Source organism: Phyllobates terribilis, unplaced genomic scaffold (genome assembly GCF_046119375.1).
Source record: "Phyllobates terribilis strain yellow unplaced genomic scaffold, ASM4611937v1 Scaffold_7__3_contigs__length_470593459, whole genome shotgun sequence".
NCBI classification, from domain to species: domain Eukaryota; kingdom Metazoa; phylum Chordata; class Amphibia; order Anura; family Dendrobatidae; genus Phyllobates; species Phyllobates terribilis.
The window spans coordinates 189,454,709-189,475,643 of NW_027362767.1; the positions used below are offsets into that span (position 1 = coordinate 189,454,709).

At 44.9% G+C, this 20,935-nt stretch overlaps 1 protein-coding gene across 6 annotated transcripts in view; it reads right to left on the reverse strand.

The window, feature by feature from the left end:
• Window positions 1-1,531: 1,531 nt before the first annotated feature.
• Window positions 1,532-20,935, reverse strand: part of NHSL2 (NHS like 2) — a 521,573-nt gene continuing 502,169 nt past the window's right edge. For all 6 annotated transcript variants that reach the window (XM_073639613.1, XM_073639616.1, XM_073639615.1 and 3 more), the window contains 3 exons: window positions 15,875-18,142; window positions 2,717-2,846; window positions 1,532-2,633 (listed from right to left, as the gene is read on the reverse strand). In XM_073639613.1, the coding sequence (XP_073495714.1) occupies window positions 2,321-2,633; window positions 2,717-2,846; window positions 15,875-18,142 (2,711 nt within the window). In that variant the 3' untranslated portion in view covers window positions 1,532-2,320. The remainder of the gene's footprint in view (window positions 2,634-2,716; window positions 2,847-15,874; window positions 18,143-20,935) is intronic.

Sequence of the window (20,935 nt, forward strand, 5' to 3'; positions counted from 1 at the left end):
TTCTTTTGGAGTAATGGCTTCTTCCTGGCAGAGTGACCTTTCATCTCAAGTTGATACAGTACTCGTTTCACTGTGGATATTAACACAATCTTACCAGCTTCCACCATCATCTTCACAAGCTCTTTTGCTTTTGTCCATAATTCTCTTCCTGATATCTTGGCTGATTTCTTTAGACTTTCCCATGATGATACACAAAGCAGCAGTGTGTTTCAGGTGTGCATTAAAATACATTCACAGGTGTTTCTCGAATTAACTAAGATGTTGTAAAAAAAATATATATATATCAGAAGCTTTCAAACACATGACATCATCATATGGGCCATCCAGAATTGTTTAAAGGCATAGTAATCTTAGTATATGTAAACTTTTGACTTTGCAGTAAGTAATAAAAATGCCTTAAAACATTCTCTCTCTCTCATTATTCTGACATTTGGCAAATATTAAAAATTTTGGTAATCCTAATTGATCTAAAACAGGAAACGTTTATTCTGATTTCATGTCAGATATTGAGAAAAACATCCATATGTGTCTTTATATATAGTGGATGTAAACTTCTGGTTTCAACTGTATATATTGGGATTTTTTTATCCCAGGCCATGAGAACAGAACATATTTATACTCTAAGGGATTGATGTAGAAAGTGAAAGCCCGCCATATTACAATGTACCCACATGGGTGGCATTACCAACTTTGAATCAAGTGTCCGGGGAATGATGAAGCGCACGCCATGTTCTTATAATGTCATCCTTTATAGTCCATATCCATACAATACACGCCGTACAGTATATACATGCCCCTCCATGATCATGATATCACCAGCACTATCTCACACTTATGATTGTCAATTCACAGATGATATTATATTCACATCGCTGTCCTGGCAAATGGTTCTGGAACAACGTTGAACGGCCGATGTCGTGGCTCCTGCGTGGGGTAAATGGATAGAGGAACGTGTAATACATGACAATGTTATAGGAGGCGCTCACGGTATCTACATGTCCTGTACATGAGCGCTACCAGGATCGTCATACAAGCTCCGACACGGAATAGTTACAGGCGCATCGCTCGTCCAATATCGCCCACATTATATCCCTTTACTGTATATAGATTAAAAGGCCACTAAATCTAGAGACTGAGCCATGATACAGTGTAACACGCCAGCATGGAAAGGACCACCACTATTAAGATGTATATTAAAGTGAGTAATGGCTACATTCATAGATGCATACAGTATGCCGAGGAAACCCTCATCTCATGACGTTTGGACTTTACTAGATGGCTCCAAAATGTTTCCATCAGGTAATTTTTTTTTTTCAATTTTTAAAATGTTGAATGTGTTTCATAATAAGTCAATAGTACACATGAAAATAAGACACTTTGTAATCTATCTTATCAGAGAAATCTATTTCTTTCTACTCCTGGACTGATCTTTAATTCTCAATCTATTTTCAAAGAATAAAGATTATCCCATTTCTGTGATTTGATATGACAGTTGGTGCTCAGGAAGTTCTATGGAGACCTGTGTTTCTTGTGGAATGTCTGTATCTGTCTCCAGCTTCTCTCCCCTCTTCGCTTTCTTCTCCATAGAATTTTACAAGCACCAACTGTCAACTCTTGAGAAAATCTGTGTTCACTGAATACAGATTTGACACATTTTACCCATGAATTGAGAGTGAAATATCCTGATTATTCTCATAAGATACATTACAAAGTTGCTTATTTTCTCATTGTCCTACTAGTCTATGAGATAAATTGAACATGATGGTTCCTCTTATAAAGTCGGTGACAGTATTGGTAGATTCATAGTAAACTACTGATATTTTGGGTAGATGGATTTCTGCAATTCCAGTCTGTTATGTTCCATAAAACAGAAGGCTGTCGTAGCGCGGTAATAATTGTTCACAATCTCCCGCTTTGAATGGGAGAAATACATAGAAAATAAAATACATACTACAAAATGCAAAGCTCATAGTAATTGCAAAATAATATCTGGATTCCATGCGCAGATTCCTGTACAATTCCGGAAAAAATGTATCGGCGGCGTATCACAAGATGGATTACAAACTGCGCTCTGTTCTTAGTATTTTAGATCCCTTAAGTTAGATTCAGAAAGACCCGGATTTGTTTCCCGTGACGCTGTACAATCAGCTATCAGTTCATGCAATGTGCCAGGCCAGGGGTCCGGGCCAGGGGTCCGGGCCAGGGGTCCAGGCCAGGGGTCCACACATGGTCAGCACGTCCCGGCCCGACCTCCTGGGATGCAGATTTGGCATATTGTCTCATATTCAAGCACAAGTTCTTCCAGACTTTGAGAACATTATCAAGGTAATGTTTTTGTGTTGCCACTTTTTTCTATTTCTGGGGCAAATTCATTAATCACCCTTCTTGCCAAAGGATTTGTGGTTTTCAGCAGCTCGGCGGCCGATGGGCGACTACCCAAGCTGCTTTTGCTGCCTTTCCTTTGGAGAAGAGCCTTAAAGTCTTCATTTTTGCTGGAAGTCCGACATAAGCTCAAGGTGCCGTATGAAGAGTCACTGGCTGAGCTCGGTGAATTTTTCACTGGTGACACGGAGCTTTGTCTGCTACCAAACGAATCTCCGGAGTCTTTCCAACCCAGTAACTTCCTTTTTGATCTGAGAAAAGAAGCAAAGTTCACGTCATCCATATATCAGGAATGGCTGGGACACATTCTGACTTGTAGGACTAGAGCTCATACCTGTGAATGACTGTGAATAAATCCTCGGTGGTCCGGGAACTCACAAACACCTCATCGTCATCCTCAATGATGGAGTCTGCCGTTTTACTTGACACGCATTTGCTTTCTTCTTGCATTTCCAGGTGGTTTCCTATAATACACAGTGGAATGAAGTGTTATACCCGGCAAAGTCAAGCTGTAACCATATAACTATACAGCGTGCGATCTGCGTCAGCAGTGGGGGCCTGCATGCTGCGAAAGACATTGTAGTAGGGTATGGAACCGGGAAAAAAATTCTAAGTGCCTTGAAATAGCAAAAAAAAGTGCAATTCCACAATTTTTTTTTTGGGGGGGGGGGGGGTTCATTTACCATGTTCACTATATGGTAAAACTGACCTGCCATTATGATTCTCCGAGTCAGTATGAGTACGCATATACCAAACATGTAGAGTTGTTTTTTTTTATTTAAGTGGTGATAACAAATTCGGAAATTTGTAAAAAAATATATATATATTTTTTCCTTGTGTTGCCGTTTTCTGAGACCTTTACCTTTTTGTGATTTGGGTTTTGTGATGGATTACTTTTTGCTCTTTTGCGCCCTGAGCTGACGTTTTCACTGATACCATATTGGGGTTTTGATCGCGATGTTGCAGAGGCCAAAAAAAAACATAATTTTGATGTTTTAATTTTTTTTCTAATTGGATTAATTTATTTTAAATTTTGATAGATTTGACTTTTATGAACGCAGAGATACCAAATATGTGTATCTTATTTTTTTAAGGGGGCAAAAGTGGGGTGATTTGAACTTTTGTGATTTTTTTTTTTTTTTTTTATATATTTTTAAAAACACTTTTTTTAATTTATTACTGTATTTAATAGTACACAGGAGATGCCCTGACAGATTTGTAGAGATACTGCAAGGAAGCACGGGCATAGATTGCCAATTCTAGATGTCCTCCTACCCAATAAGACTCAAAGGGGCCCTGAATAAAGAGCAGAAGTGGACACTTCCTCCATGGCAGTTGGATGTAGATCATGCAGATCATCCTTGGAGGTGTCCGTTCCGGGATGGTTTTCCTTTAATAATCTCTTCCTCCACTACATACATCATCATGAGCGTTGACTGGTACCGTGTAGACCCGCTGTCATGTTTTTATCACGGTGCGGAGTCACCTAATCTTCAGTGTCCTCCCAGGACCCGACCTTCAGCTCCCCGTGCACCTCACCCCTATAGATAGCCTCTTACTCCTCTCAGCCCATGATATACACCTTACTGTTTTGAATTTAGGTCCTTCAACAACGTACTAGTGTAAGGGAGCCCTATTATTTTACTTCATTTTTCTTTTTCCACCTGAAAAGATTCCAGCTGAATTGTACAGATTGCGGGGGACACTGAAGGTGGAAGAAGATCTAGGATTTTTTTTACATGACAAAACCTACAATATTAACAGGGGTGTGAAGACTTTTTATATCCAGTGTAGCTGGAGGAATCTCAGAGTGGTTTTTACCAAGCAACATCTGGAATTTGAGGAAATCATGAAAGGTCCTGCTTGGTAACCGAAATCTGCTGGGGTCATTACGTACTGGAGGCTTACTCAGCATACTCAGTGCTTCCTTACTGATGACCGCCGCTTCTGCAAACTTCTGGTCCCCACCGCTTCTTTCCATGGTTTTATGGAGAGCGTTCTGACACTTGTCCCCTCCCCTCCCTTGGTGCCCTCCCTTGGTGGGTTCGGCAATGACATCGGTAATGCCCCAAAGCTGTTGTGTATGTACCTTTAAGATGTAGCAGAGTCAGCAGCCGCCTCATTATGTTTGCACTATGTTCATATTTCCCCTTTGCAGATAATATACAAGATGTTTTACTATATTGAGGTGGTTTAACTATGCATATGTGGCACCCCTGAGGGTTCAGTCGCCACAGAGGTACTGCACCTCACCCAGGGGTGTGGTGTCTCCTTCTCTCAGGTAAGGAAGGAGTGCAGCCTGGAACCCCAACAACCGCATTCAACACTACACTGCTCCAGGCCGGCTGGAAGGGCAAGATGCACAGTGTTTCTGCTGAGCCCTGTCCCTGGCTGGAGTGGGGGGGAACCAAAGAGAGGGGGAACCAGTAGTGGGTGTGGGTGGAAGATGTAGAGTAGGGGAACACTATGATAGAAGGTATATAAAGGGAAGCCATCTTAGGGTGGTAGAACAGAGAGTGAGTGTGATTCAGTGAAAGGAGAGGAGGGGAGCAGAGTCTCTTCAGGAGCTCTGCTCCACAAGTGGGGCCTAGTAATAGAGGCCCAGGAGGGGAGCAGAGGAGGAAGGCTCCGTTAACAGAAGGGATCCCAGGGGGTACGGTGAGTGCAGGATGGCACCCGTACTCCCGAGTCTGCCAAGTGTCAGAGGGAACAGGCCGCAAGAAGGGAACCGGTCACGTCACTGGACCAGGCGTGTTACTCCAGGTCTCGGCTGGAAAATCGGAGGCTTCTGCACTTCCATGGTGCAGTTGCCACAGCCTCACCCTAGTCTCCACGAAAGGCATCAAGTAGGTCCGGGAACTTCAGGTTGCCCAGAGGGACTTCAGAGCACCGGACCGGGACTGTGTGTGGGGAGCGCAGGGCAGAAGGGAGAAGACCCAGCGTGAGAAGTCGGTCTAGTAAGGAACATAAAGAAAGCGGGGTTCCGTCAAGCGCGCCTGATAGACTTTGAGAAAGTGCTGGACCCCTTGTCTGGTAGACGCAGTGCGACGCGGGAGGCTGACACCCGTACAGTGTACCTGAAGAAACTTGAACAGAACTGTGAGTAAAACTCGGATGACTGCACTCCACTGCCTCCGTCAGTTATTTCCACTGCGCCATCTCCCCTACACCACAAGCCCCAGCATCTCCATCATCTTTACTACACTGCCCAGGGGCCCGCTCCACCTGTGAGGAGCCGTTCCAACCCAGCTGCCCTATTAACCGCCACAGAGGTCTGAAGCAGCACTGGTACCTATTACCAGAAACCACAGGTGGCGTCACGAACACTTCCTAAGAACTACAAATCCCATATAAATATTTTCCTTCCCCTTTTTGTTGACCGCCCTGGGCCACGGACCGGGCCACCGCCACTGTGACAGATCCCTTTCTTCAGCGTCTATAGGCCCGGCACCGAGTACCCCATGGCCCTGGGGGCGGGTCACATAAAGTGATGTAGTTATTATGTTCTGCTATCAGGAGATTACTAAAGAGTTAACTATTCAGCCCTGCTTTCCATATATGGCAATGAGGTCACATGGTTAGACCACATCACCAGGTTCTGGGCTTATCACTGAGAGAGAAGGAGACATTTTTAAGGTGTGGTGTTGTCTCTTTGCCTGGAAGCTGAAGGAGCAGGTATGAAGCTCAGAGCTCCTGTGTATGAGCGACCACAACCTCAGCTGCAGTCAGCAGAAGCTAGGACTCAGGAATCACTGCACCATGTATGTATCTGCATTACTATACTGGAGAATAACTCTGCTTACTGAATTGGAATTGAAACTCTGCTAAATGATAGTTTGTCTGGATGTACCTGTGTTTGTATGCAACAAGTAAAGCTTATCAATAGCCTATTGGCCTCTCTGTGTTCTGGACAATCGGGACACTACATACCATCACGGAAACAGAAGTTAATACAGTGCACCCTGGAGGCACAAACTACATTTTCTTTTACTTTAATTCCTGCCGTAGTGAAGTTGTAACGTCCGCACACCGCAGGGTGCGGGATCTATGGTAGAGTAGTGCATCGCTGGCTTTACACATCATCCTATTAACGAGCAGTGGTTGGCGAGGGGATGTGTCTCCCACCTAGCAGAACGTTCCTGATGAAACTGCAGGGGGGAGAGTTCTGCAGCCCCGCCACCTTGGTTTGGGAGCTGGGCCTTGCTATGTCCAATATATATTTGCCACGTATATTGACTGGAATGCCTCTTTGACTCCTTAAAGAAGTTGTCCACAACTTTTTATTATCCCCCCAATGTATTCAGCCGGCACCCATAAGTGTTTTACTAATTACCTCCTGCTGTCCTTCTTGCCTGTGAGCAGCGCTATTGTGGCGCCCCTGAGGGTTCGGTCGCCACAGAGGTATTGCATCTCATTCAGAGGTGTGGTACCTCACTCTCAGGTAAGGAAGGAGTACAGCTCAGGACGCTAACACCTGCATTCACTACACCACATTTCCGGGGGACAGGGCGAGATTGCTCCTACGGGATAGCACAGTCCCTGATCCCTGGCTGGAGTGGGGGGGGGGTCCACCTAGAGAGGGGGAACCATGTAGTGGATGGGGTGTAGGAAGTAGATCCTGGGAGAACTTGAGTAGGAGCAGTATAAAATAGAGACACCATCTTAGATCAGTGTGGAGTTCAGTCAGTCCAGTCAGAGGAGGAAGGTGACAGGAGCAGAGGCTCTGTATGAGCTCTGCTCCAGAGGTGGGCCTAGCCTGTGAGGCCCAGGACTGAAGGAGAGAAGAGAGGAGTGGGAGCAGGAAGGCTCCAGGAACCGAAGGGACCCTAGGGGTACGGGCCGTGCAGAAGGCCACCCGTACTCCCGCTGCTACCAGGAGGTAGAGGGGTCAGGCCAGATAAGGGGAACCGGTCCCTCAACTAGCGGAGAAACAGCAAGGCTCAACTAGAAGCCGGAGGCTGCAGCACTTTATGTACCGTAAGACAAAAGTCGACACCAGTCTCACTAAGAAGGTAGCCACATAGGACCCAGGGGACGGAACACACGTCGCCCACCAAGGCCCGAGTGTACCGGATAGAAGTGTGACTGGGTGTGAGGTACAGGGAGAAGGCCAGAGAAAGGACACACAGAAGGGGGTCCTGCTAAATACTCCAGAGTTACCTGGGGGTCGGCTGAACCCCTCACTGAGTGAGCACAGAACGACGAGGGCCGTTACATGGGTCCCTGTAACAAGAACTGCAACAACTGTGAGTAAAGATCTTGGGACTGCATCACACGGACTCTGTGTTCATTACTGACTCCCTGCACTACAACCACCATCATCCACACACACTGCCCTGAAGCTACACTCTTCCTGTGGGGAGCTATACCACCCTTGCTGCCAAACCACCAGCTTCAGAGGACTGTTCCGCAGCAGCGGCCCCTTTTGCCGCACTCCACAGGTGGCGTAGTCGGACATTATATAACCTATGTACATCTACTACCCTTGGATTGACCGCCCTGGGTCACGGACCGGGTCACCTCCACTGTGACTACAACCCCCAGCGTCTACTGGCCCGGCTCCGGGTACCCCACGGCCCAGGGGGTGCGTCACTATCATTGGCTGATGTCAAGTGAGGCGTGACATCAGTGACGCGGTCCCCGCGGTGGATGCCAGGCTGTGGGTGGGGTTACCCCCCCGCGTCACACCCAGCATCCACCGCTCGCTTTCCTAGTGAATGAGGAGAGGGAGAGCGTGCGGTGGAGCGCGCCCACAGCCCAGCGTCCACCGTGGAACGCAGAAGAGAGACCCCCGGCTGCAGCCAGAACTTGACATGATGTCAGCGGATGTCAGAGCCGGCAGCAGCCGGGGGTCACGTGATGCCTGTCAGCGGCCAGTGATAGCGCCGCTCACAGGCAGAGGAAGGTAATTGCAATAACCCTTATGGGCACCGGCTGAACACATTGGAGGGATAATAAAAAGTAGCAGACAACTCCTTTAAGGACCTGGTTGATTTTTCATTTTTACACTTTCGTTTTTCCCTTCCCTTAACTCCCTTCCCCATAACTTTTTATTTTTCCGTTGACATAGCGGTGTGAGGGGTTATTTTTTGCAGGACAAGTGGCACTTTTGAACTTCACCATCCATTTTATCTTCTGATGCACTGGTGGAAAGAGGGAAAAAATCCAAGTGTTGGAAAATAGCAAAAAAAACAAAACTATTTTGTAATTATTATTATTTTTTAATTATTTATAGCATTTAATTGACAGTAAAACTGACCTGGTAATATGATTCTCCAGGTCAGTACAATTATGGAAATACCAAACATTCATTGTTTTTGTTTTATTTTAGTGATGAAAAAAATTCAGCGATTTGTAAAAAAGAAAAATTTGCTTGTGTCTCCATTTTCCGAGAGCCGTAACGTTTTACATTTTGGGGATCTGGGGCTGTGTGAGGACTTGTTCTTTGTGCTCCGAGCCGATCTTTTTTTGATATCAGTTAGGGGTAGATACAATGTTTTGATCGCCTCTTTATTACATTTTTATCTTGATGCGGCGGCCGAAAAAACGCAATACTGGCATTTTTTTTTCTCATTAATCCGTTTGCCGATTAGATTAGTTTATTTTATATTTTGATAGATCGGACTTTTACGAGCGCAGCGATACCACATTTATTTTTTTAATTTTTAATGAGGAAAAAAGGGGATTATTTGAACTTTTATTTTTTTATATTTATTTCCATATTTTTAAACTTTTTTTTTTTTTACTTTCCACTGTATTTGTCAGTCCCCTGAGTGGACTTGAACCTGCGATCATCTGATCGCTTGTGCTATATACAGCAATGCCACAATATTATCTGGTTTGATAGAAGAGCAGTTAAATGGGCAGTGAGGGGGTTAAATGCCTTTATCTCATTGTGCGCCCCCTAGTGCTGATCGGGGGCACTCTGGCTACAGCCACTACACAAAAACTACTTGGCCACTTACTAAATACTTTTCCAGCACTGAGCACCCATTTTCATCCATCTTATTTTTGTGTTTTGTTAGTGATTTGTTCGCTCATCAGTTCCTTCTCAGGTATCTATTCCATTCAGTGACCGCATCTCAGGGGCCTTGGACCATTGTTCTTTCAGCCAATGGACCAATGGATGTAGATGGAAAGAGTGGACACAGTGGAGCCGTCACCACAGGGGGTCTCACATGCAGTCTCATGTTAAAGTAAATGCTTAAGGGGGAGGGTGTCATCACTTCTGAGCTGGGAGGGGGCTGACCCCAGGGAGGAAAAGAGACACATAGTGAGGAGTGATGTGGAAGGATTGAAGGAAGAGGATGGATGGAGACTTGGAAGGATGGATGGATAAACACGTTACCGTTATGGATTATGTCGTTTGGATTTAAACTTTCTTAAAAGGACTGCGGCAACTGGATACCTGCGCTTTCATCGTTTTATCTGCCGTCTAGAGGATCATGGACTGTGGCTACAGACTATACTGGCTGGAGATACGAAATCTGTGGGCCAACCAAAAGTTTGGAGACAGTGAGTATGGCCTTATACAAAGCCAGTGGAACTACTGAACCCAGATTGGGAACTTGAGGACTGAGAGAATTGTATTTTGGCCATTTACCTGGAATTGCTTTATGGCTGTGATCAATAAAATATTGTTTCATTGTTAACCTGCCTAGGTGATTACTTACAACTCACAACCTCAGATCTTTACACTAGTTTTTATTCCAAATATAATAATCTGAGCAATGATTAGTTAATAATAACAATATTGCAGCCAAAAAAGCATAAGGCCTCGTTCACACTAGTGTATAACTCAGACAAGTGCAAAAATGGTACAAAAATCAGATTGTACTCGGACCAACGTTATTTACTGACGCCGCGCAGATCGGACAGTATGCGAACAGCACACAGACAGTATACGGACAGCACACAGACATCACACTGACAGTATACGGACAGCACACTGACAGCATATGGACAGCACATGGACAGTATACGGACAGCACACTGACAGCATATGGACAGCACATGGACAGTATACGGACAGCACACTGACAGTATATGGACAGCACATGGACAGTATACGGACAGCACACAGAGAGTATACTGACAGCACACGGACAATATACGGACAGCACACTGACAGCACATGGACAGTATACGGACAGCACACTGACAGCATATGGACAGTATATGGACAGCACACTGACAGCATATGGACAGCACATGGACAGTATACGGACAGCACACTGACAGCATATGGACAGCACATGGACAGTATACGGACAGCACACTGACAGCATATGGACAGCACATGGACAGTATACGGACAGCACACTGACAGCATATGGACAGTATACGAACAGCATACTGACAGTATATGGACAGCACATGGACAGTATACGGACAGCACACTGACAGCATATGGACAGCACATGGACAGTATACGGACAGCACACTGACAGCATATGGACAGCACATGCACAGTATACGGACAGCACACTGACAGTATACGGACAGCACATGAACAGTATACGGACAGCACACAGAGAGTATACTGACAGCACACGGACAATATACGGACAGTACATGGACAGCACACGGACAGTACATGGACAGCACACGGACAATATACGGACAGTACACGGACAGCACACGGACAGTACATGGACAGCACACGGACAATATACGGACAGTACACGGACAGCACACGGACAGTATATGGACAGTACACGGACAGTACACGGACAGCACACGGACAGTATATGGACAGCACACGAACAGCATACGGACAGCACATGGACAGTATATGGACAGCACACGGACAGTATACGGACAGCACACGGACAGTATACGGACAGCACACGGACAGTATACGGACAGCACACAGAGAGTATACTGACAGCACACGGACAATATACGGACAGTACACGGACAGCACACGGACAATATACGGACAGTACACGGACAGCACATGGACAGTATATGGACAGCACACGGACAGTACACGGCCAGCACACTGACAGTATATGGACAGCACATGGACAGTATACGGACAGCACAAGGACAGTATACGGACAGTATATGGACAGCACAAGGACAGTATACGGACAGCACACGGACAGTATATGGACAGCACACGGACAGTATATGGACATCACACTGACAGTATACGGACAGCACACGGACAGTATACGGACAGCACATGGACAGTATATGGACAGCACACGGACAGTATACGGACAGCACACGGACAGTATATGGACAGCACACGGACAGTATACGGACAGCACACGGACAGCACACTGACCGTGTATGGACAGCACACGGACAGCACATGGACAGTATACGGACAACACACGGACAGCACATGGACAGTATACGGACAGCACACGGACAGTATACGGACAGCACACGGACATCACACTGACAGTATATGGACAGCACATGGACAGTATACAGACAGCACACTGACAGTATACGGACAGCACACGGACAGTATACGGATAGCACATGGACAGCACATGGACAGTATACGGACAGCACATGGACAGCACACGGACAGTATATGGACAGCACATGGACAGTATACGGACAGCACACTGACAGTATATGGACAGCACACTACCAGTATATGGACAGCACACGGACAGTATACGGACAGCCCACGGACAGTATACGGACAGCACACGGACAGTATACGGACAGCACACGGACAGTATATGGACAGCACACGGACAGTATGCGGACAGGACACGGACAGTATACGGACAGCACACGGACAGTATACGGACAGTATATGGACAGCACACGGACGGTATGCGGACAGGACACGAACAGTATACGGACAGCACACGGACAGTATACGGACAGCCCACGGACAGTATATGGACAGCCCACGGACAGTATATGGACAGCACACGGACAGTATACGGACAGCACACGGACAGTATATGGACAGCACACGGACAGTATACGGACAGCACACGGACAGTATATGGACAGCACACGGACAGTATACGGACAGCACACGGACAGTATGCGGACAGGACACGGACAGTATACAGACAGCCCACGGACAGTATATGGACAGCACACGGACAGTATGCGGACAGCACACGGACAGTATACGGACAGCACACGGACAGTATATGGACAGCACACGGACAGTATGCGGACAGGACACGGACAGTATACAGACAGCCCACGGACAGTATATGGACAGCACACGGACAGTATACGGACAGCACACGGACAGTATACGGACAGCCCACGGACAGTATATGGACAGCACACGGACAGTATACGGACAGCACACGGACAGTATATGGACAGCACACGGACAGTATGCGGACAGGACACTGACAGTATACGGACAGCACACGGACAGTATATGGACAGCACACGGACAGTATACGGACAGCACACGGACAGTATACGGACAGTATATGGACAGCACACGGACAGTATACGGACAGCACACGGACAGCACACGGACAGCACACGGACAGTATACGGACAGCACACGGACAGTATACGGACAGCACACGGACAGCATACGGACAGTATATGGACAGCACACGGACAGTATACGGACAGCACACGGACAGCGTACGGACAGCATACGGACAGCACACGGACAGTATACGGACAGCATACGGACAGCACACGGACAGTATACGGACAGTATATGGACAGCACACGGACGGTATGCGGACAGGACACGAACAGTATACGGACAGCACACGGACAGTATACGGACAGCCCACGGACAGTATATGGACAGCCCACGGACAGTATATGGACAGCACACGGACAGTATACGGACAGCACACGGACAGTATATGGACAGCACACGGACAGTATATGGACAGCACACGGACAGTATACAGACAGCCCACGGACAGTATATGGACAGCACACGGACAGTATGCGGACAGCACACGGACAGTATACGGACAGCACACGGACAGTATATGGACAGCACACGGACAGTATGCGGACAGGACACGGACAGTATACAGACAGCCCACGGACAGTATATGGACAGCACACGGACAGTATACGGACAGCACACGGACAGTATACGGACAGCCCACGGACAGTATATGGACAGCATACGGACAGCACACGGACAGTATATGGACAGCACACGGACAGTATGCGGACAGGACACTGACAGTATACGGACAGCACACGGACAGTATATGGACAGCACACGGACAGTATACGGACAGCACACGGACAGTATACGGACAGTATATGGACAGCACACGGACAGTATACGGACAGCACACGGACAGCACACGGACAGCACACGGACAGTATACGGACAGCACACGGACAGTATACGGACAGTATACGGACAGCACACGGACAGCATACGGACAGTATATGGACAGCACACGGACAGTATACGGACAGTACACGGACAGCATACGGACAGCATACGGACAGCACACGGACAGTATACGGACAGCATACGGACAGCACACGGACAGCACACGGACAGCACATGGATGACAAGTGAGAAAAAATCATCCCACTGTCCTGGATGAGAATGGTAGCCCTCCCTTTGAGAGAATACAAGAGGGGTCTCATGAGAACTCAGACCCCATAAAAAAAAAGGGGTTATTTATTATGGGTTTTCTAGCTTTAACAGTTACGTTGGAAGGGTTATATTTGAGAGTAAGCTGTGCTCCCGCATGAGCGGGTTTCTCTGGCTGTCTTGCCGCCTTTTTTCCTGACATTCTACTTTATGGACTTTATTATATTAAATTATTATTTTTGAGTGATTAATAAAAAGCTTAAGGTGACCCGTAAATAAACGCCACGGCCATTTTATTCCATGAACTTCAGTGTTGTGTATTTATTTTGGCATAAGTGGGTCTTGTGTTACCATGGGACAGATATTTTATACGGCAGTGTGAGAGCCCTTAGCTAACACTGTGCAGGAATAGCAGCTACACTATCATAATGGACTAAACAACTATTCGGACCTTCAATGATACATGCAGGAAGTTAAGTACTTTGATGGAAAATGGACTGCAAATAATTGTTGTGGAGGTAATATTACCAGTGTGAGATGAGGAGAGCGGACTGTCAGTCATTACATGGCTCACACTGGTAACTCCCCATCATTTACAATAATCTCTGGAGGACGATCCTCAGGGAGATCTATGTCCGGCCCATAGATCCTAACAGCTCATTTACATAGAAAGAAAAAAATGGATTTCTCTAGAATAAGGCTATGTGCCCACGTTGCATTTATGAAGCAGAAAATTTCTGCTTCATTTCTGCAAGTCCTCTCCCGGAAAAACGCATGCGGAATTCCGCACGCGTTTATCGCGCATTTTTCGCGCGTTTATCACGCATTTTCCACATGCGGAATTGCCTTGCGTTTTTTATGCATTGGACAAAGGCAATTCTGCATGCGGAAACGCAAAATTAAATGACATGCTGCGGATTTTTGAACGCAGCATAAACGCTGCGGAAAAATCCGCAGCATGGGCATTGACATTGCGGAATGCCATTGGGGACCATGGGGTGCGGATATACATGCGTTTTTCAAGCGTTTACGCTGCGGAAATTCCGCAGCATATACGCTTGAAAAATGCTACGTGGGCACACAGCCTAAGACATCTCTCTACAGTCTACATGCCCCTATACACGGCTTAGGGGGGCTGAACAGACTGTAAGCTCTTTTTCTGCCAGTGTGGGGCCTAGTGAGCACAAGATGCATCCAGGTTGTCAGGTTGGACGCAGTGTACAGAACTAAAGACCGGCCGCCATGGATGACCAGGCTAGATGCAGGACCAGAGCAACGCAAATCCCATTGCTCATTTCTAAGTGTACCTATTTCTTAGATCAACTTTTAATTTTTGTTTTTTTGTTTATTTTTAATATCACAACAATCTATGCACAATAGTAATGATCTCTCAGACCCATACATAACGCTATAGACAGATAGCACTGGATCAGAAACGGATGAAACGCGAGAAATACCGCAAGGGTGGACATACTGTAGCATGGAAATATTCCTTTATGGAGTCCCAGTGCAGCCATAATTCTCCTTCCTCTTAACCTCACATTATAGAAAAATTTATACGAGCCATCAAAATACAGGCAATCTCATTTACCAAGCTTCCAGAGCTGTATCATTGAAGTCAACACAGGCCAATTCTTCCTCTCCGACCCCAAAACTATTGGAGATTTACTTGTAGAAATGCTACTGTAAAGAGAAGTGTTCTAGTTTGTACATGTATATATGTATCTGCATGCTAGCCATGCTTGCAGATACGTATACATGCATATATTGGCCTCACATCTCCCTATGTGTTTCAGTCTGTTTGCTGCTGCTGGGGGGAGGATCAACAGAATGTCCAGCCATGTACTAAAACAGGTTTGGCTGGACATGAACAAAGACCTTAGCCAGTGGGCGGGGAATAATACCTAATTTCCTGTGCTGGACTTAAAACTTCAATCTTTCTTTAGCAATTTTGCTTACCTGTGAAAGTGTCACCTGATACCAAATCTGGCTGAGAAGCGTGAATGACTCCCTCATTACAATATTTCTGGAACTCAATAATATCAGGAAATGAGCTGGCTCCGAATCCCATAGTGACGACAGGAGATAATCTTTGTTCAGAAGAAGATGATGGCATTTGATTTGGAGGTGGTGGACTGGCAACTGGCAAGTGTATCCCACAAGGTTTTTTTGGAATAGGTGGTGGGACCTTTACTCTTTTTTTATCCACATATGTCAAGCTATGAAGAGATATTCTTTCTGAAAATAGTTTTCCCTTGATGAATTCTTCTTCATCTGCACTGTTCTGTGAGAAACTTCTAATTTCTGCTCTTTGAAAGTAACTTTCTGGGGGTGGGGATGGGTCTAAAGAAGGTGGTGTTTCCACACGAGTTTCATATTCATAATTCTTTTTAGGGCGCATTGTTCCAATCACCATGTATGCATCTTGGGGAGATACTTGATCTCTAAGGTATTTTCCAGGTGAAGATGGAGACATGACAGGTGATTCTGGAGTCACAGCAGTAGATCGGTAGGAAAGGCTATTAGGTCTTCTTGACATTGGAGGTTTTTCAGCAACTGGTGGCTTTGACTTTTTTTCTGGCAAAGGAAAAGCCTCATCTGTCAATTCATCAATGTGATCTACAATATCCAACATGTCTTCTGTTTCTGATTTGCTGACAGATCTAAGTCGAATTGAGCGTAGATCAGACTGAGTTACCATTGGCATTATGGGTTGCACTGGGCTTGTTTTCTGATTTTGAGTTTTAGAGCTAAAAGTTGACTCAGATTGGTTTCTGCTAGTCCTCCCCTTATTCTTTGAAGACTTTCTTCCACCAGTCAAATCCAGATGTGTGGGTGGCGTTAGAGGCAAATCAAAAGACTGTCGAAAATTCGGACTTCTATCTATTGGAGAAACAGCAGGAAGAGATGATTTTCTTTCAGGTACCATGGGCCTTACCTTGTTGGTTTGATAAGGAGAGTGCCCTAAAATTAATGATGTTGGTATTGCAGTTGGAGTCTCTGACTGGCTTGAGTAACCACTAGATGGGGACATCAAGCCTGGAGGCTTCCCAGGTGATGACATCTTGGAATCAGTCTCTGTGGAGACCTGGGAAGGAGTTGTGGCCCTCGAATTATATAAAGATGAAAGTGACTCTGAACTCCCTTGTACCCTTTTGCATTCTATCACTGTGGTACCTGTTGCGGTACTAGAGCCAGATAATGTCCTATGCAAGTCGTTGGATCTACAGTCGTTGAAATTCCAGTTCTGATTAAGATGCATGCTTCTTGAAGTGGGCATAGTGGCGTTACCTTGCATTGACGTTTGGACATAGCTATTTCCTTGACTATCATATGCAATGCAGAGGCTTTTAGGTCTTTGGTCCTTTGGCATCGTAGCAATGGGCTGTAATTTTTGACCGGACATATCTTTTATCAAGGAAACACTACGTGCAGGAGGAGAAGGCTTTTTCTTTGGCTTTCTCAGGGAGATACTTCTGGATCTTCTACGCTCTGGGTTGTCGTCAGCTACAGCAGAAACATTTTCGGTACTTGTGCTTTCCTCAGAGCTTCCACTGGGATAGTTAAGAGCATAGTCTCCGCTCCCTCTCCTGTTTTCTGTGTAAGTAATGTCTACTGAAGACATTGAGCCAGAATCTGTGGGCATTGACAGTGACCTTTCTCTGAATGTGCACTCGTTTGAAGATGTTGGCAAAGTTGAAGAGTTAGTCATGTTACTTACTACTGTATGGCTGGGATAAAAAACTGATTTTGATTTCTCTGTCTTTTTTTGTTCAACAGACGGTGATGGAAATGTTCCAGTTGAGCAAGAGCTTACTAAATTGGTCCTTACAGTGTCTTTCCTTATTTTAAAAGAGCCACTTTTAGTAACTCCAGAGGATGCCATGGTTGTGGTGGAACATTTTGCCAGCTCCGCGGAATGGGCCTGTTGCATTTTTACGGGACTAGACGGTGTCATATAGTTGAATAAATTTCCCTGATAATTTCCAGTGTCCTTGGATCCATTACACGGAGCATCAGAATATACCATACTTGCATTATCCATACTGCTTGGCGATTGTAATATATGGCCAAGATCACTGAAAGTCTTTCTTAATGGCAACTGCTGAGGATGAGGTGTTGCTGCTCTTCCTCCTGGGTGTCTCCCATGGGAGGACTCCGATTTTGTAGGTGGAGAGTCTGGTTGAACGGGAGATTGTTCACTGCTTGTCACTCCATTGATATTTCCTATAGAATGGAAAATAATACATCATTTATAATGACTAAAAAAGTAAAACATGATTTTAGATGTGTATTTATCTTTACAAACTAATTAATAACCAACTGACCTAAACTCCATGGATGGAATTTACATAGAAACGACTGCAATGTGTGAACCTAGCCTTATGTCGAAATTCCCATATCAGAATAGCATGCAAAAACTAGACTGAGTTTTATCAATCTGCTGGATCTGATCCTCACTGTTTCTTTTCTTGTGCTCATTATTACCATCAGTGTTTTATCTCATTGAGGTGTTCCAAGCTTCTCCTAGCATTAATCAGTAAAGAAACACAAGGGATTGCATCCATCTGCTCTTCCTTTCTCTGTGGACCTTAGGGTGGGAATGGTGGGGCTGCAAGCCTAACCAGACTAGGGCATGTCAACATTTTCATTTTGCGAATCATTGCTTGACATAAATAGGTGGAAATGGGAAAAGGCCCATAGATTAATATAAGTACAAGTTCTATCAGCAAAAAAACAAACAATTGAGCAACTTAGATGTGTGAATGGAGCCATGTGGGAACATTCAGACATCAGTGACTTTTCGCAAATTTTCAAATTTCGCAAACTTTCAAATTTCGCAAACTTTTCGTGTTTTCATTTTTTCTCCCTTTCCTCCAAGAGCTATAACGTTTTTATTTTTCTGTCCACATAACCCCGTATGAGAGCTTTAGTTTTGCGGGGCAAGTTGTAGTTCTGAATGACTGCAATCATTTTACCACACACAGTGCTCAGAATAAATGAGTACACCCCAACAGATTTGTCAGAAAACTTTTAGTTTCTATGGGAAGCCATACAATAAAATACACCCGTGGGCCATTAATTGCAAACAAAATGTGTTATTATTTTCACTCAAAAAAGTAATTTTCCTAACAAAATCATTCAAGACCATGTTGTAAAAATGAGTACACTCAAACAAAAGTCTTAGAAGCAAAGCTAAAGTTTAGACTGCAAAATTCTAATTAACAAGAATTCAGCCACAGGTAAGTCTAATTTTTCATTACACAGGTGTCAAGCAGGCGCGCGACTATAAAAGGGTGTTAAAGGAAACCCCTTCACATTTCCTGTTATCAGCAATGGCACCACATGGAAGAGAAATGTCACAAGACCTGAGAAAGAAAATAATCATCGCGCCCATCACATAATCGTGGGTCACTGGCATGACAACCCAGGGTCTACAGGAGACCGAGCACTATGCCGATGCGCGTTTCGCGGTAGCTTTTTAAAAAAGCTACCGTCAAACGCGAGTCGAGATCGTGCTCAGTCCCATGCAATATTGATTGACAAAATATGGGTTAGCATCTCAACTAATTTATTATTGATATACATGCTCCTACATTTGTATGCAAAAAAATGATTGGAGGTTACATCCTCCAATCTTTGAATATAAATGAATTATTCCTTTTTTGGTAGAATTTGACTATCTATAATCATGTTACACTATAATTAGGGGTTCATTACCCAGCACTGTCCACTGTGACTGTTCAGGGTGTCTCTCATGCAAGGCAATATTAGGCTGTCGTTCTTTTTTATTGACCTATGTCTATATTTTATAATGTATTTTGCATAATAAAAAGTTAATGTTTTATTGAATTGTATAGTACTCAGTTTTTCTCTTTTTTGTTGATATATATCATTGGAGTTTACAATTATTACTACAGTTACTTTATAATCCAAAGATATACTACATGGAGGATCATAGGTTTCGCTTTATATAAAACCATGTTCCTAACCATATGCAGTAATGATATTCCTGGCGGTACACTATTAATGTTACATGCATTTCTCGTCCCTTCCTTTGTCGTAAAGGCCCAGGAGGGCATCATTTTTTTTTAAACGTTAAAATATTTTACAATTTTGGAATACCAGTTTTAATAGACCAATTTAGCCACTGTGCACCCCACAATAATACTGCATGCTGTTGATGTATGTGAAGCTATATCACATCATAGCAGTTTACTGTTATGATGCATTTTGGTCAAGGGAGGGATAAATGAAAACAAAAAACATTTTAAAATAAATATAAAAAAGGTTAAGGTTTTTACAAATGTTTTAAAAGTCCAATTTTGACAACTGTACACAGCATAACAATACTGTAGGTTGTTACCGGAAATTTCGTTCCTTGCCCATCCAGCAACACAGCTTTTAAGGGTTACTGAATTTTTGTTGCAGGGTTATGGATTTTAACAATAAAAAAATAAATCTATATATATGTATAAAAAAAGGAGCAAAAAAAAAAGTTAAAGGGGTTGTCCACTACTTGGACAACCCATTCTTAATCTAAATGTTTAAGCTGCCACTTCCCTCCTGTGCTGGCGCCATTCCAGCGGTGTCGGCACTCGCTCTCCCCGGGACTCCCGTGCTGTTGTAGTGACACATGACGTCGGCACCCAATTCCGTCAATAACACCTGTTTCTGATCTGCCCCATAGTCCCCTAACCTGGAGTCGTCAGAACAACTTCTGCTAGTTTATTTACTGGTAGAGATGAGCAGTCGGTCTTTCTACTCAGGTGACATGAGCCCCGATGAGACGGAGGTCTTCTGATGTTTCTGCAAGCTGTGGTGGTAGGGGCATTGGCAGTGTTGGTAGCATTCTGAGCCAGGACAACTCTCGAAGGATGAGGCAAGGAGCTCAGATCATTTCCCACAGAGAGGCAACTTTGGATATCTTTACGCGTGTCCACACATCTCCGTGCTTCCACATGCCATCAGCCGTCCAGGTGAGCTGGTCTATTTCTTTTATGGATATCTATACAGTGC